At 43.1% G+C, this 16718-nt stretch overlaps 1 protein-coding gene across 1 annotated transcript in view; it reads left to right on the top strand.

Annotated features, from left to right (window-relative positions):
- The window catches only part of MPC1 (mitochondrial pyruvate carrier 1), a 67452-nt gene extending 65109 nt beyond the window's left edge, over nucleotides 1-2343 (top strand). Inside the window, exon 4 of the mRNA XM_086927239.1 lies at nucleotides 1823-2343. Within this exon, the coding sequence (XP_086783365.1) occupies nucleotides 1823-1850 (28 nt within the window). The 3' untranslated portion in view covers nucleotides 1851-2343. The remainder of the gene's footprint in view (nucleotides 1-1822) is intronic.
- Nucleotides 2344-16718: the final 14375 nt, after the last annotated feature.

The following is a 16718-nucleotide window of genomic DNA, read 5'->3' as shown; positions in this document are numbered from 1 at the left end:
ACAGGAGCATTTCAAAACATCTGGTCTCCCCTCTTAGTTTGGGGACGCTGTCTGCACCTGATAAATTGGTAGATCTATGGTGGTCGAATCCTAGTCCAATGATTACACCTGGTCTCAATTGTGTGAGGAAGCCCCGGGGGGGGCATAGATCTATGCAGTGAGCCGAAAGGCACCCAGGTCCAACGTAGTCTGCTTGTAAAATCTGCCTTTATCTAAGGTGAGATGAGGACAAAAAAAAGTATATTCTTACCTTTGATTATACTGTTACACAATATTTTTGTGGTTGCAATATTTTTGACAACATTCATACCACATGATATTTTAAATACAGTATTTGTGTCCTACCCCGCACTTTCTTAGCCCACATTGCTCAACAGATTTGAAATTTGTTAAAGCAGACCTTGTGAAATATTAATAGGAGAGGGATTTTATGTTTGTGAACTCTGACAACTGCATTGAGAATGGGTTTGATAGTTAAACAAACATAGTAACAAACGCCCTAGGGAGTAGCGTTACATTGTCTAACCCCAAAAGGCCCTCTTACACATATCTCCAGTTCAATGAGGGCTAGAAAGGTCTGGCTTTCCTTGGATTGGGCTGTACTTTTAGTACTTGGCTTTGTGAATTGAAGTACTTCTTTTTATGAGTGAAAACACTGGCTTGGCATTGATTTTTGCAAGTGTTAATTTGTGCTTAGCATAGTTCTGAGTTTCTAACCCACTCCTCCTTCCTGAGTAAGTCTTAAATGTGTTCACTACTTTAAGGGTCAGTGTTAAAGTGGCACTGCTGTAATAAAGTGGCTCTTGCATTCAAGTTAGAGGGCAAAATACTGCAAGTCGTTTCATTTGAAATAAAATAACCGATGATTGCTTTGGCACCCTTCCTTTCTCATCCTAGTTCCCTATTCCCTACAGAGTGCAGTAAAGTTTCTTGATTATTGCCCACTACCCCAGAAAAAAACCCTCAGTAAAGTTAAGTAGTAGAGGCAAATAATTCCATCATTCATTTGCCTATATTATCTAACTTTCCCGGGAGAAAAGCAATGGTCTTCAAAACTTACCCAACTGAAAGACTTTATAGCTTTGTAGCCAGGCTCCCAACAACCAAGGCTGATTTTATTATCCTTGTAATTATCTTTTAATGCTGGCTTACTTATAACATGAGCACTTTTGCACTGCCCCTGAGCACCTCGCAGAACTGTTACTTATAGAATGTATTTAACTATTGTAAGACAATATAGATCCAATGAAGCAAATTATTTGTGTGTGTGATCTAATCGTTTGTTCATAATCATTTAATTAGTACCAGGATTGTTTTTCACAGACTCCATGTAAATATGTTCGCACCAGTAGTAATTCCAGCAGAACCATATTCTTATTTATGCATTTGGAACTACAGGCACTGGACTTGGTGGAAGGCTATTAATTTTGTTCACTGCGAATGGTAATACGCGATTCCCTTTTGTCACTTGACATTGCTGTGGGCTGCGGTCATTGCCTACTGGAGGCTCAAAAATAAACTATCACTGCAAAACTCAAGAAGTATCCTGACAAAACTTTGTTAAATTGATGCTCTAGTTATCTACAAAGATAAGACTACTGTGTACGTAAAAAAACATTTCACTGAACAACTTATTCAATTCCCCCGTTCTGGTTGGCTGTGCGACCAGAAGTCCCACTATGTCTTTGTAGCTTAACTTGCCTGTTCCATGCTCCATAAAACTGCAATACAGTTTAGAAGCCATCCATTTGCTGCATTACTGTCATCGGCGCATCTGTCTTCCTGAAGAAACTGAATTAAAGATTTATTTTTCTCTTGTCAGAATGGCGCAAAAGAATACACCCGTTTAAGAAGAGGGACTGGAAGCGTATGGAGCACCTCGTCGGACTCTGCTGGGGAGATGCCTTTCCTTCTGTGAACTCCTTTCCAGATGCAGTATTCGTTCATCATGAAGTTAGAACTACAGCCACATCAACACATAATTAAGGCGCACAACGTTTGAATAATTAATATACAAATCAGACGTTTCATAAACTTAAGTTTCAACACTGATGCCTTAGCAAACGCAAACATTTGAATACTTGGTTCACTGTAACATTTGCGCACAATTACTTTTTATAGGCAGGTTTTTTTAGCAGTGCTCTAAAAACGTATAATTTATGTAGCTAACTTTATACACTTTGGCGCCGTAAATCTATTGTGGATGTTTAGGGAATCTGCACTGGAGTCTGTAGAGTTTGTTTTGTCAAAGGAGGTCATAAAAAGTGAGGTCACAATAACCGTGGTAGTTGATGATGATTTTTTTTAATTTGTATAATAAACCTTTTATTCTGGTTTCACCTTCCTCTTATAGGTTTTCTTTCAATTCAACATATTTGTTGTGAAATTATTCACTATCCTCTGGGCTTGGCTTTATGCTGGAATATTTACCTTTACAATCGATTGTTATTAAAACGCTTTCTTCATGTCTACTTTTTTTGCCAAAGCCCAAACTGAGTGAACGATAAAGTGCATATCTTAATAGATATGAATGTTTTCCGCCTTCTTTAGTTGAAATGGAGTGCTTGTGTATGTCTGTTGGCATGTGACAGCATGCCAATACATTACATTGCCAGTTCTCAGATTTTTTTTTTCTGTTCTTCCTGGAGACCTGGGAGTGCTGGCAAGGCATACCGTGTCATCTGTACCCCAGTGTTACCCTTGCCTTATCAGTGCTAGGTTCTCTCTTGACATTCCTTCATTTTATTATTGTAATATGTAGTACAAATATTATGTGTAAAAGTGCTTGAGCACTTTAGTTAGGCCTGGGTGGAATTCCAATTACGCCAGACTAATTTTGGTACTAATTGTGTGATTACTCCTCGCTTAATATGGGGTGATTTTGGGGGGAAATCCTACAGCGAAAGCCCTTTTGCGCTTGCAATTTGTTCTGCTGCATTTAGAGCAATTTCTTAGTGTAAAATGCATCCTCACAGAGTATTCTCATTCATCTTGTAGGCCTGAATCACTGGGGAAGTGGCTTTGAGTTGTTTAATTGGCCTAGTTAAGCAAGACTACCCCCTCCCCCAATAGATCTGCTTCTGATGGGTGGCCTCTGGGATCAGATAATGGTTCCTGTGACATACTATTGATTGTCTTTTGTATCCGACTTTGGTTCAGGTGCAAGTTGTGAGTCGTGGCTCAACCCCATAAAATGTAACAGGGGAATGAAGGCCATCTTAAAACAAGATCCCTATTTCCCCTTTTCTGTGAACAGTATTCCGGAACATGGCAAGGTGGCAGAAGGTGACCGAGAAGAAATCTTCTACACTGCTGAGCTGTGCCATTTAATATATCCTATGTTTTGGTCAACCTAATATTGGACTGTTCTGAGCGCAATCCTTTTGGTGGTCCTGTATGTCTAATGTGTTATGGTGTATTGTCAAGGGGGAGGGAGGTAGGGAAACTAGGATTTGACTGAGATCCCTGTATTGAGCTATTGCTTCTCCACAATCCCCCAGACACCTCTTTAGGAATGCCCGCAGGTCGATTTGGGCCCATAAACCCCAGTGTCTTCCTATTTTCCTAGTTGTAGGACATCCAGACTGTTTACATTTTGGGATTTAGGTTCTTTATTTGCTTAGGGTCTTAATGTGGTGGTCATAGGTTCCAATCGCTCCATTGGCAGCAACACCTTTTACAAAAGTTACTGACATTGTGCGTGATTATATTAAGAAGGGGTTGTAATAATTCAGAGCCACCATGTAGGACACCATCCCACTGCTCCAGCAATGGTTCCAGTGTCACCTCTTCCTGCAACACCTGTACCAGTGCTTTTCACTGTGACTGTGCCTCAGTCGCTTCATATCCTCACTCGTCTTAAGGCAATGATAGAATTTAGTTGTTTCTTGATAGGGCGACTGTTTAAAAAAATATATATTTTTATTTAGAAAAAAATTCTGCCATTTTCAAAATAGTACAACACAGCACAATAATAGTTAAAAAAAAGAAAAGGAAAAAAGAGGCAACAAGTCAAAAAATAGTATACAATGAACAATCTTCTGTCCAGTGTGAGCTAAACGTTCACATACTTATTGAAACAAGGAAAAGAGTAAGAAAAAACAGTATTAGAAAAGCTAATTTCAGCCTAGGTAGGTTTCTTTCACATATGGGCAAAACATTATTACAGAGCAACTCGAGCTTGCCATTATAACAAACAAACATTCAGCCCATCACCATTCCCTCCTTCCATCTCAGTATTGGATCCCATAGTCTCAGCCTCCGCTGTCTCCCCCTCCTGCCTATCCGTACATAAATTCCTTTTTCTAAATTATAAGCAGCCAGAAGACTTGCGAGCCACTGTTGTACTGCGGGGGGTGTTTTATCCAACCAAGCCCTGGCTATAACAAGTGTGAAGACTGCCATAGCAAGGAAAATAAACTCCCCATGGGAGATGACCGTATCTGGGATCACCCCCAGAAGTATCAGAGTTGGCGTAAGCGTTACTCAAATTCCTATAGATCTGTCTAAAAATAACTCTATATCTCTAATAAATGAAAGAGTTGCGGACAGGTGACGAAGATATAAACTAAATCCGCCTCCAGTAGGTTGCAACATGGACAGTTAATCCCTGAGGTACCACCCCACTGTGCAATTCTAGCTGGAGTAAAATACAGGGAATATAACGTTTTATAATGCTGGTCCTGGAGAGGGGCTGAACCAAGAACCTAACACCCAAGATCTAATGATTCCTGGAACCAGCAAGCCTCAATGCCCAGTTTCCCAGCCTACTTAGCTCCATGTTTTTCTACGTCATCTTGTTTTCCTGCTGCTAGGCTAGCGTAGAAACTGTGAATCGTACAATCGCCACCTTTTTCTATTTTATCCAAGATTTCATTGTTACCGAAGCCTGCAGCCCCTCCCTGTTTATTATTCAAAAATCTACTAACCTGTAGGTACTTGAAGAAACTTCTCCTGTATGTGGAATTTCGTCTCTAGGTCCTAAAACTGTACAACCCCCTCTGGCTCAATAATATCCCTGATCCCTTTATTTGCCCACCCAGCTATAGTTGAGTCCGCAAAGATCACCTCTGGAAGGGATCTGTTTTTAAACAGGCGAGTATATCTATTGAATTTCCCAACCCACATTTTTTCAGGAAGGCAGCCCAAATCTTAACAGCAGCACCGACTGTCTTAAATCTTGTCCTTTTTTAGTAGGAAAAATCGGTGCAATTTAGAAAATAGTTCTCTGCCTCTGCCCCCAGAACCACTGCATAGACCTCAGTAGAGATGCAGGTAATTCTTTGTTTCAGCCCGCCACCCCCAATCAAGCCCTGCAAGTACTGTAGTGCCGCGGCCCAGTAGTATAACATAAAGTCCGGGACCCTCCAGCCACCTCTATCTGTTGGAAGAGTGATGAACCTGTATGCCCTCCTTGTTTTCCCGTGGGCCCAGATGAATCTGTTCAGAACAGACTCTAATGCATGAATCCATCTGTCCTCAAAATATAGCAGTATTGAAGTAAAGAAACGTAGGCAAAATTAACATTTTAATAACATTGGTACACCCAACTAAGGTTAGGGGAAGATTCTGCATTCTCTCTAAATCAGATCTTACTTTGGCCATTAAGGGAGCCATATTCTGCTCCACAACCCCATCTAAATCTGCAGAGATCTTGACCCCTAGGTACACTGCAAAGCTAACTACACGGCAATCAATGCAAATTGTGTGGAGATTTTTCACTATCGGAGTCTTGGCCCTGTTAAGTTTGTATCCTTTAACCTGGCCGAATTGCTGTGCCTCAAGTTCAACCTTACTAATAGCAAGGGTAGGCTTATGAGTTAAAATCGCCACATCGTCCGCATAGGCCAATGTCTTAAACTCCTTGCCATTTATACTTAGTGGGGGGATATTTTGGTTAGCCTCTAATCTCCGCAGCAAGGGGTCCATATATAATGCAAACAGTGGAGAGGAAGGGCATCCCTGTTTAGTCCATTTGCTGATCTGAACCGAGGCTGAGTATCCTCTGTTAATCTTAATCCTGGCTGACGGCCCTCTATACTGGGATTGGATGGCCCTAAAATACCCCTCACCTATGCCATTCCATCCCATTACCATCCATAAGTAGTCCCAAGAGACCCTGTCAACGCCTTTTCAGCGTCTAGAAATAATGCTGCCATAGGGTCTCCCGGGACTCCTGCGGCATCGAACAGTGTAACTACCTGTCTGACATGTTGTGTGGTGCCTTTACCAGGTATAAAGACATGCTGTGAGGGGCTGTCTCTGGCTAGTCTCTTTGAGAGTATTTTAGAAAAAATCTTAGTCAGTTCATTAAAGTAATGGGACTATAGGATCCTGGTGCTAAAGGAGGTTTTCTTTTCTTCAGAATTACTATAATATCTGCCCCTCCCCATTAGTTTGGTATAGACTCCCCTTGTTGTGCATGTAACACTGTGTTTAACATACCAGGAACCAGTATCTTTTGGAAGACTTTATAAAGTTCCACGGGGATCTGATCCAGGCCTGCAGCCTTTCGTGAGGGGATACTATCCAGTGCTGCAACAACCTCTTTTAACGTAATTGGTGAGTCCAGGGCATTCTTTTCTTCCACTGGGAGGGTTGGGGTGGGATGTTCCTAAGATATCCTGATGTGTCTGCCTCCTCGTCTCCATCGTCTAAGCTGTAAAGATCTGCATGAAAATCCCTAAAAACTTCCCTTATTCCCTCAGCTTCAGACACTCTGTTACCCTGATAGTCTGAGATCTCTTTAATTTCACCCGCTGAAATTTTCTGCCTGGTGCGAATTGCTAGTATGTGGCCCACCCTCTCGCTCAGTTCGTAAGTATTCTCTTTCTTGATTAAGTATTTAACTGCAGCTTTATTGGCAATGCATTATACTATTTCCGCTTTGATCGTAATTATTTTAAGAAGTTGTTGTTCCAATGGCCTTTGCTGCTGAATAGCTAGGTTCAGCTCTTCCTCTGCTTCAAACAGATTTTTTAACATTTCCTCCGCTCTAATCTGCTTTTTTTTTTTCTTTTTCTTATTATTATTTTATTTTTGGCATTTCATAAAAGTAAAAAACAAAGTAGATTATATTCAGGTTGGCAGTAACTTAGACTGACACATCCGAGTGAAGCAGTTATACATTGCAGGTTTTGCATATTATTCTTGACCATAAACCGTGTCCCGCTCTCAACATGCGTGGGAATCCCCCACAAATCAATTCTTCACATGAAATGATTATATACATTGTCAATACAGATCTCTTCCGCCTTCCCGCCCCATTCAGTACCCCATTCAGCTACCCCGACATAAGTGCAGTCAATTACAGATAGTACATCATCACGTCCCGCAGTGTAGGTCACCATTAGTTGTCGTCACCCGGTCTGCGACATCTGCTGCGTCATTATGCTTGTTGCTTGTGTTGTGTTCCCCCCTCGTTCATCTGCCCTCGAGCCAGAATTTATGACGTCAGTGTCGGCATCATCTACCTCAGACCTCCTCTCCAGATATAGCGCCCAGTAGTTCTTCGGTCGACTGCGAGGGGGTAGTAATTCGCTGTACAATCCTGTTTGTGTACAGCAATATATCATATCCCTGGTCCATCTGTTTAGTGTGGAAAATGGCCCTCTCATCCAGGTAAGTGCCTTGCCACCAGGAAAGCTATGTCAACAAGGCGACAAAATTCTGGCGCAATATCCTTGGAGTATCCCAGTAGTGCGAGCAGCGGTTCAGGGGATAGTGACAGTACAGTCACCCTGTTCACCTCCAAGTAGACCTCCTGCCAAAAGTCCGCTACCTTAGGGAACAGCCAGGCAAGGTGTAAGAAATCAGCAGATTGCACCCTGCAACGTTCACAGTTGGGGCTGTCTCGTAATCCATCTCTGTGCAGGCGCTCTGGGGAGTAGTCCACCCTGTTAAGGAATTTAAAATGTAGTAGCCGGTGTCGGCCATTGAGGGAGACCTTCCTGACGTTGGCACAGCAATATTCCCATTTATCCTCGGGTAGTTCTATTTCCAAATCCGTCTGCCAGGCTAGCCTGGGTTTAGCATAATGTGCCGTTTTCTCCTTTAATGTGTCATGATAAATTACTTTCAATTTAGCAGGATATAGCAGAAAGGCTTCTGAACCAAGGGCTTTTATGGGGGCGATTAGCGGCCTCAATCTCCACCTATGCTCCACTGTAACGTGGCAAAAGTCAGGCCTGGCAAAAAAGGTGACCTTGTTGAATGAACGCTTGGACTCTGGCTTTGCTTCTCTGGGATTTCTTCTCTCAACAAAAAATTACCTTCATACAAGAGAATATCTCTGGGCCTACCCTCTTGTGAGTTCTGCCCTCTCTTAATTGTTAGGGGGAAGTGATGTGCCCTTTGGATTTCGTTTTCCCAATGCCAGGAAGCTAATTCGGGAAAAGCCCCTTTCAGTAAATTTGCCACAAACAATCTAGGGTCCTGCCCTTCAAGCCCCTCTACCACACCCAGTAGTCTAATATTTTTGTGGCGCTGGCGATTTTCATAGTCCTCAAGCTTCCACTGCATATCCTCAGCCACTTTCTGCTGCTCTTGCTTGAAGGATTGGAAGCTACTGAAATCTTCCTCCAATTTCCCAGTCCTTTCTTCGACTTGGGAGACCCGTTCTGCAACCTCCTCATACAATTTGTTCATCTTCCTTAAAGAGTTATGGATCTTTTTTGCCCCCTGCTGGCCCTACGACTTTCAACCCTTGCCTCACTTTGCATAATTTTGAGGGTGCTGAATAGTAAGTCCAATGAAACTGGCTGGGGTGGGAGGTGGGGTGAGGCCTGTCCTCCGGGTTGCATCGGGATACCTCCAATGTCCTGGTAAGTCTGTGAAGTGGCGGAGTAATCCCAAACCAGTTTTTTAGAAGGGTCAGAGGGGTTCCCTGATGGATTAGGTTCCCCCTAGACCTGTGTTTTTTTGCGTGCTCTTCTGGGCATCAGAACTGCTCCCTGACTTAGTAGACTCTTCTGTGCCAACCTCGCTTGAACTTAATGACCCTGAGTCCTCGTTAACTGAAAAGAAGCGGTCTGTTGAGGCTACCCCCCCAGGAACCCACTCTCCAGGTACCTTGTAGGGTTAGTGTCATCAATGCTTTGTTGGTAAGCTAGAGCCGGATTACCTGCCCAGGTGCTCACCCCAGAGCCTCCTTATTGTGCCCCTTCTGTCTGCGGAGAACCTCCTGACTCACCCGCCTTCTTGCCTGTGAGAGTATCGCAGCATTCAGAGTGGGTGTCAAAGGCACCTTCGTCTCCGCCTCCGCCTAGCGCTCCCTCTGCCCCCCTGCTCTCTTGATCAGCTCCATCTGCTTCTCTCACCGATGGGGCACCGGCCGCATCTGGTTGCTTCAAGCCTTGCATCAGCGCCTGCTCCGGTTGCCTGGTAACCGACGTCGTAGCGTCCTTGAGGACATTCAGCAAGCTGGAACCTCCATTTCTGCTCTTCGCGCCGATGGCCGCAGCATCCGAGGGCTCTGCAGGTTTGGGCGCAAAAACATCCGTCCCTGTAGGAGTGTGATTTCCTTCGATTTTCCCTTATTCTGGGCAGATGGCAAAGTTGAGGGATCCCGAACAGTTCCAGGGGTGGGTGCCATCTCAGTATTCCCCCGCTGCTTACCCGACTTTTTCCCCAGGGATTTCTTTGTAATGCTGGCGGCAATCCCTCTCTGCGATGCGGTACCGACTGGAGGTTTTAGGCTTGTTTTTCTCTCTGGCTGTCGCGTCCTTCTGTGATGTCAAGTCTTTAAAATCATTCTGCTTAGTTGCGCGTGGCGGCATGATGAGAGTCCCCTTGAAGACCAGCGCTGCGAAATCTGCGAGCCTTTTCTGGACTCTGTGGAGAATTACTTTCGCTATCCCACCGGTTAAGTGCCACCACGGTCGAGTACATAGGGTACTAGCGTCGCAGCTTCCACGAGCCAGGAGGTCCGATCTCATTGCCGTGTGGGGATGTTAGTTAGTCCATCATTAGCCTTGGAAGGGAGGAGGAGTGAGATGTGACTTCTCACTGCAAACCACCAGCGGCCATCTTGCCCCTATAAGGCGGCTGTTTTGAGTGGCATTTTATTCAATGACATCCTTCACTGTGCAAAATGAGAGGACTGAAAAAAGGGTTTTAATCTCCGCCAGAGACCAAGGTCTCCTGTCTTTTTTCCTTGTAATCCATCAAAGTTCGCTGCAAATGCTTTTCCTAATTGTCAGACATTTGACAGAAGCTACTTTCTTCTGCCAGTTAGATTGACACAAAGTCAGATTACTTATTTCAGAAATCATCTTTACCTAGGCTTTCCGTGCATCTGATTTCGCCCTGATCTCTGAAGAAAGAGCAGGTGAACTTCATGTTCATACTTACTAAAGTCATTACATTTGAGCCTTTTTCCTTCTTCCTTGGTCCATGTGGATTCCGTAGATTGGGACATGAACAAGCTGGATGTATTCCCGACAGGCTTGCTGTTAGTTTACTTCCTGTCCCCTTAGGATCAGGAGACCGCTAAACATCTCCCATTTGATGGAAAGAAACTCTATGTACTTGTACCAATAGGTCATTATCTAAATATGAACGCAACCCCCTGGTTGCCTGGTCCTTAGCAGTTGTATCACCAAAGCACTATTTGGCCAGGGCCTTAAGGCAAGATATAGCTGCAACTTATGCAGTATTAGGCTACTAGTGTACTAAGAAAGAAGCAGCCGAAAGCCTGTAAATGCTCCTTTTTATTCCGACCTTTCAACAAGCAACATAAATCAGAACTGTAATTTTATTGGTTATCTTCGAGGGAGACCGTCTAGTCTTGAGAGCTGCAGTTGAACTCCCGCAAGGCGTTCACAATCTGACCCACAACACGAATGCTCACTCACCTACGGCTGACCCAGGACCATCTCTCCTTCAGGAAACAACTCAAGACCTGGCTGTTCGAACAGTAGCGACCTCCCCCTCCCCCCTCAGCGCCTCACGGGTGAGTAGGGCGCAATATACATTTTGATGATTGATTGCTGGTTTGTGTGAGGAATCCCTCTCTTTCCCTCGGAAGATTGGCTCAAGCCTGGCTTTTCTCACAAAATGCTTCTGGTTCAGAATGAGTAGCTTTGCTAAGGAATAAACAATTGTAAAGGATCTGGTCTGGTTTAGTTGAGAAAAATATTTATTTAAAACCAAACTGTGAGGAAATCGAAAATCCAGTTTTTAGGCTGTGGTAGACTTACACCTAGGCACCCTTTGCAGTCAACTTGTGATTGCGTATAGCCGGATAAACGCTCGCTTTTTTTTGCCTAATAAAACTTACTTTGGACTTTAACCCTTTTTACACTGGTTAAATAACTACAACAAAGGCAAGTCAATAAACTGTAGCTGAAAAGGGTTCCGTGTTATTCTACATCTATTGAGCTGCCCTAAATGTTTCTCAAACATTTTGCTAAAATTCTGTGATGGCTTAAACCCACTAAGATTAGCTACCGGAGTTCTTTTTCAGATAGGTTTAGCACATTGACGCTATCCTCCAGGGATGAAAATGTTTGTTATTAATTTAAGAAAATTGTTTACTGGCATGGTGACTAGTGTCTGCAAGAATGAGGATTTTTAATTTGGAAGGATGGTACACACACGCTTGTTAATATAATTTTCTTAATTACTATACAATATTCTGAGAAAACGTTGTTTAATCCCGTTACTGGCTACTTACATGATTACTATACAATATTCTCAGAAAACCTTGTTTAACCCCGTTACTGGCAAGAGCAGCAGGTTTCCCTCCAGAAACCTATGTATGGTAGATTCACGCACTGTCAAATAATAGTGAAGTCAATAAAACAACACATTAAAATCACCGAGCCAGTTTTGAAAAACACGGAATTTTTCTCAAAATGATACAAATCGTAACGGAACTTATGAACGTTTAAAGAAAATGCCAAGAAGGGAGTGTGGGGACGTAAAATTAATCTGGTCTGTGTGCATTAGCAAATATAGCCACCAGAGGACACTCGTGCAACAAAAACAAGAAAAAGTTCACAAACTGTTCTTCTCAGAGGGCCGGAGTACACACAGGCAATCCATGCAGGTTTACTTCAGTGCTTTCGATCTTCCTCGCTTTCTTCTGCGCTTTTTCAGTCACAATTCAGCTGGCGATACAGAAGGTCGTGGAATAGCTACTGTGATCCAGGCCTCCTTCCATCCAGGTCTTCCACAAGGTTCAGTACAGTCCACTCCCAAATGGACAGCTGGTTTTGCCACACATAGTAGAGCTCTTCAGACCATTATGTCCCCGAGGCATTAGGAGGCCAATCTGCTGACCCCTGGAGAGCACTTCCAGTGTCTAGGTGACAAGTAGAAGAAACCTCATCCATCTTTACATGAAGGATTTTCCATTTTGTTCTGCGTTTTGTAGGTTCAGTGATGGTCTTATTCTGAAGTATACAGAAACGTGATGACTGAAATGCTTGAGTTCATCCCAGCCACTGGTAATTACTCTGGACTGCATCCCAGTCCTGTTATTTTGCACATCATGCCACCTCCGTTTAGACCCAGCTATATGATGATCAGTCTTGACTATGGGAACAGCCCAGCAGGAACGGCCAGGCCTTTTCTGAGACTCAACACAAGCATCACAGGCCCGGATTTGCTCTAGTTAGGGCTCATTAGCCAGGTGTAGCTTGGGTCCAGTGGCAGTGTGCCCAAAACCCTTGTCTGGGTGTTCCATCCGTCACTTGTTTGTATACTTGAGTGGTTTTAATCTGGGTCCAGTCCCAGCAAAGTTACCACCACCAGACATCTAACACTTGCAGCATGTCCTTACTTGATTACCTGCAACTACCCCGGAAGCCTTCGTCCACACTGGCAGCAGCCAGACTCCTATCGTCAGAGCTCCTAGGTCTCCGACTGGAAATGCCCTCGGAAGAGATTTCTCCACTGCTGGGAGCAAAATAAATATGTGCAAGATCCCCTGACGAACGTTTTCTGCCACCTAAGCTTCCCTTTGGCATACCCATCTCCAAAGCCAGTGCTCTGCCTGAACCCTTTGTTAGGCCACATACTGCTGTCCACTCCCGTATGGTGCATTCCCAACCTAGGGCCTCATTCTGATCTCGGGCCCACTGGCAATTGGATGTTCCTAGCCTACGTCGGAACCCATGTTTCTGACCAACCGATTAGGGTATCATGTAACTGGTTAGTCATTCCGAATTTGTAACGATTGGCATTCGGAGAGTCCAAGTTGGTCGGTCAGACCTGAAACATACAGCTCAACGGGTCACGTTTCTGACCGACCAATTACGATGTTCAATTCTGACAGCCTTTCCAAATCTGTCTGTCTGACACAAACCAGCAGTCTGAACCGGACTTTGGGGTCCTGTAGAAGGCCCCCCTTCATCCGGAGACCTCTGGTTGGGGCCCTTGGGGGTACCCATGGGTCCCCTCTTTTCACCATGCACAGTGTGGCAAGCACCATGTCGTGCTTGCCACAAGGTGCAGGGTTTTCCGCAACCACCCCTTTCTTCAATGGGAGCCGGTGTTATCGGTCGGAACACAGGCTCCCATTGAAGTCAATCGGAGTCTGACAGAAGGGTTTTCGGAACCATCAGTGGAACAGAAACGATTCCGACAAGGTGTCGGTCAAAAGGCTTTACAACATCGTAATGAGACCCTAATTTACTGCTGATTAAACCTGCTTTCAGAAGCACTCTTGTTGTTTCATTGACAGACTACCTGTTTATGCCACACCAAGTGTTTATCGCTGTGAGGAGAAAACTATGTCTGAATTAAATTAGTACCTGACCAATCAGGTTGCGGAATAATGTGCCTATCCAATACAGTTGTTTAAATCTTACCATTCAATACATTTAATAATTTAAATCAATAAATCGAACCTTCAGTCAAGGTTTTAGTATTTTTCTTGCCAAAAAATGTAAATTAAAACTGGTAATGGGTACCAGGAATGTGCCACTTTCACCTGCTGTAGCGGACACAGAGGGAATCAAGTAATAGATTACCAGAATCTGAGCTAACCCCTCCGTCCCTAGTTTCTCCAATGCAATAGATCTTTGCGGCAGTTTTAGAGAGGATCAGGAACACTGTTTCACATTCATTATATTCACTAAACTATTGTCAGTCAATAATGAAAGTTTGAAATAAGTAATAGGGTTTTTATTAATTAAATCCTCTTTATTAGATCACAAGTTAATTTGTATTAATCTCAATCAACAATATAAGAACAGAAATTTGAAAATCACTATTAGTTAATATTATCATATAATACATTAAAGCACATTACATAAAGGAAAGAATACCTATTCTAAGAATCGAGTGAAAAGTAAGTTCTAGTTGAAGAGTGTGAGAAAAGCATGAAGATTTGCATTAAAGTCCGCTCAATTGGATCAAAAATGTATCAAACCAGAACTTCCCATAAAGAGATGTCCAAGAAACTCAGTCTAAAAGCAATGTGGCTTAAAGTCTGGGTAACATGGAGACTTCATAATGGCAAGTGGAAAAAGAAGTGGAAGAGTGTCTCTTGAAAGTGGTAACCTGCTCTAGGAACACACACGCTATTATAGACTTAACATTCTGAAGCTTTGCAACATCTTGTGCCTTCAGTCTCCAGTCAGTTAATCGGCTTTTGATGCTTTCAGAGGCGCAGAATCACCCCCTTGCTCTTTTCAGGGGAATACAGTAGTCCACAGACAGCAATATTGGGTAGGCGACTAAGTTGTATTGGTTCTAAGTTCATGTGGGTCATTCTACCATTCAAGCCTACTTTCTCAAGTATAAACTACATTTCTAACCTAATCAAGTTTTTTTAACAATGGTCTATGTAGAAGTTGAACCACCAATATAACCAAAAAGAAAGCTTTAGGCACAATATAAGTTCATATTCTTAAAAAATGCTGCATCTTCACACATTACCTCATTTGAAGACTAATTTCTAATCCTTCGTTATCAGCGTTTTTTGTGTAAGTGGTAATATTCTTTGGAAATATTTGAAAGCATTTCTGCAACTATTATTTATTAAAAAAAACATGCTGATGGGAAGGTTAAAAAAAAAAATAAACATTGTTTGTAAATTTAGTTTTTCTAGTCCCGTTAGTTTATCAGGCAATGTTTCTTTAGCCATTTGAGGCCTAGTCCGAGTCAGCCTACTTCATTTTATGCATTTTAAATGTATTCTATTTTCATCAAAGCATACACATTATTTCTGCACATTATTCTCAACTATATTATTGTCTTATTATTTTTAAAACGCCATACCACACCTTCAGTGATTGGTGGATTTTGTTTAAACTGTATTCTCTGTAAGGATGTACTTCTCTTTAATACCTTCAATATTGCACTAGTACACTTTAAGCACCCAAGCTTATTGGCTACAAGGTATGTTTAGGAGTGGCCTATCCAATGTATACATTTGTTTCTTCTTCATTGCAGGGCACTTAACCTCTGGCATGTTACTGCATTATTTCAGGCTGCTGCCTTCCACAATGGTGAACCTGGAGCCATGCGTTTCTTGTCACAGATGTAGGTAGAGTAAATGTGCACTGCAGCACACACGTCATTTAATTTTTAAAACCAGTGGTACACTTTCTGTGCCATCGTGCTGAACCGGTAACTAAACCAGTTGAGTGTGATCAATTTGATCACATTTTATAGCGACAGATCACATGCGCTGTGAAATTGAAGGGCCCTGTCAGTGCCCATAGAAAAATATAGGGACAACATGCAGAAAAGCTGGCATTGCTATATATTGTCCAATGGACTCTGTACCTTGTAGTCGCAAGGTGGAAGCTCCACAAAGGCAAACCCAATTCATGTCAACTGTAACTGGGCTACTATTTTCCTTTCAGGGAGGTATCAACATATTTGGATAATGGGCTGCCAGCATCCTACATACCTGGAGCCAATGTCCAAAAGGGACAGCCTTGTTTCACTTGGAGAAACTCCACCCATCTGGCTCCGTGGTTCATCAGGAGGCTGGCGCCCCTATCACAGAAGACAGTTCTGGATGCAGAGATTCAAAATTGCATTGGAGGCTTCTCGTTGCACAGCCAGCTGCCAGACAGGCATTGGAATTCTTCAGTGCATGGCGGGGGTGGGGACTCTTCTTGGTAGGTCAACGAGGTTGTTTTAATGTAAAAACATTTGGCTGCTGAAATGACCACCCTCAACCAGTGACACTAAGGTTAATAGTCTCCATCCACCAATTGTATTTCCTTGGGAACCTGTTCCTTTTCTCAGTGGAATGAGTTATGGCAAATCGCAATCCTGCAGTCCTCTGCACCACAAAATGGTTTGCTCGGGTCTGCTGAACTCTTCCAACCTCCTTCCCTGTTCATCTGCTGTATCCAGTCCACAAAACACGGCCCTTCTTCTAACACAAGGCCAGGCACTTCCTCTGAATTTGGTTCGTCTTTTGTTTCTCTGCTCAAGAAACTGAACAGGGGAGGGTCCTGAAAATTCTACCAAGCCACAAATGTGGCCCAAGACTAATCTTTCTTTCCCATTAAAGATTCTGCTTTCTTTTGTACTGCCAGCTGCTGCCTCTTGCTAATCTAGGGGCATGAATGTTGTGGGAAGGGTTACGGACACAGCCAATGAGCTGTATAGTTTGCTGAATATTTCTTATTCCAAGAACTAGTGAATTGCTCATTGGTAATAAACATGACCATTGGTCTCTTTTAGCGCGATTATGGGTATGATTAAGTTTTCTTAGCACTTTCCAGTCACAATTTACCGATTTAGGTAAG

Source organism: Lissotriton vulgaris, chromosome 6, assembly GCF_964263255.1.
Source record: "Lissotriton vulgaris chromosome 6, aLisVul1.2, whole genome shotgun sequence".
Classification (NCBI taxonomy): domain Eukaryota; kingdom Metazoa; phylum Chordata; class Amphibia; order Caudata; family Salamandridae; genus Lissotriton; species Lissotriton vulgaris.
The sequence above is the reverse complement of the archived record's forward strand: the minus strand, read 5'-3'. Positions and strand labels throughout refer to the sequence as shown.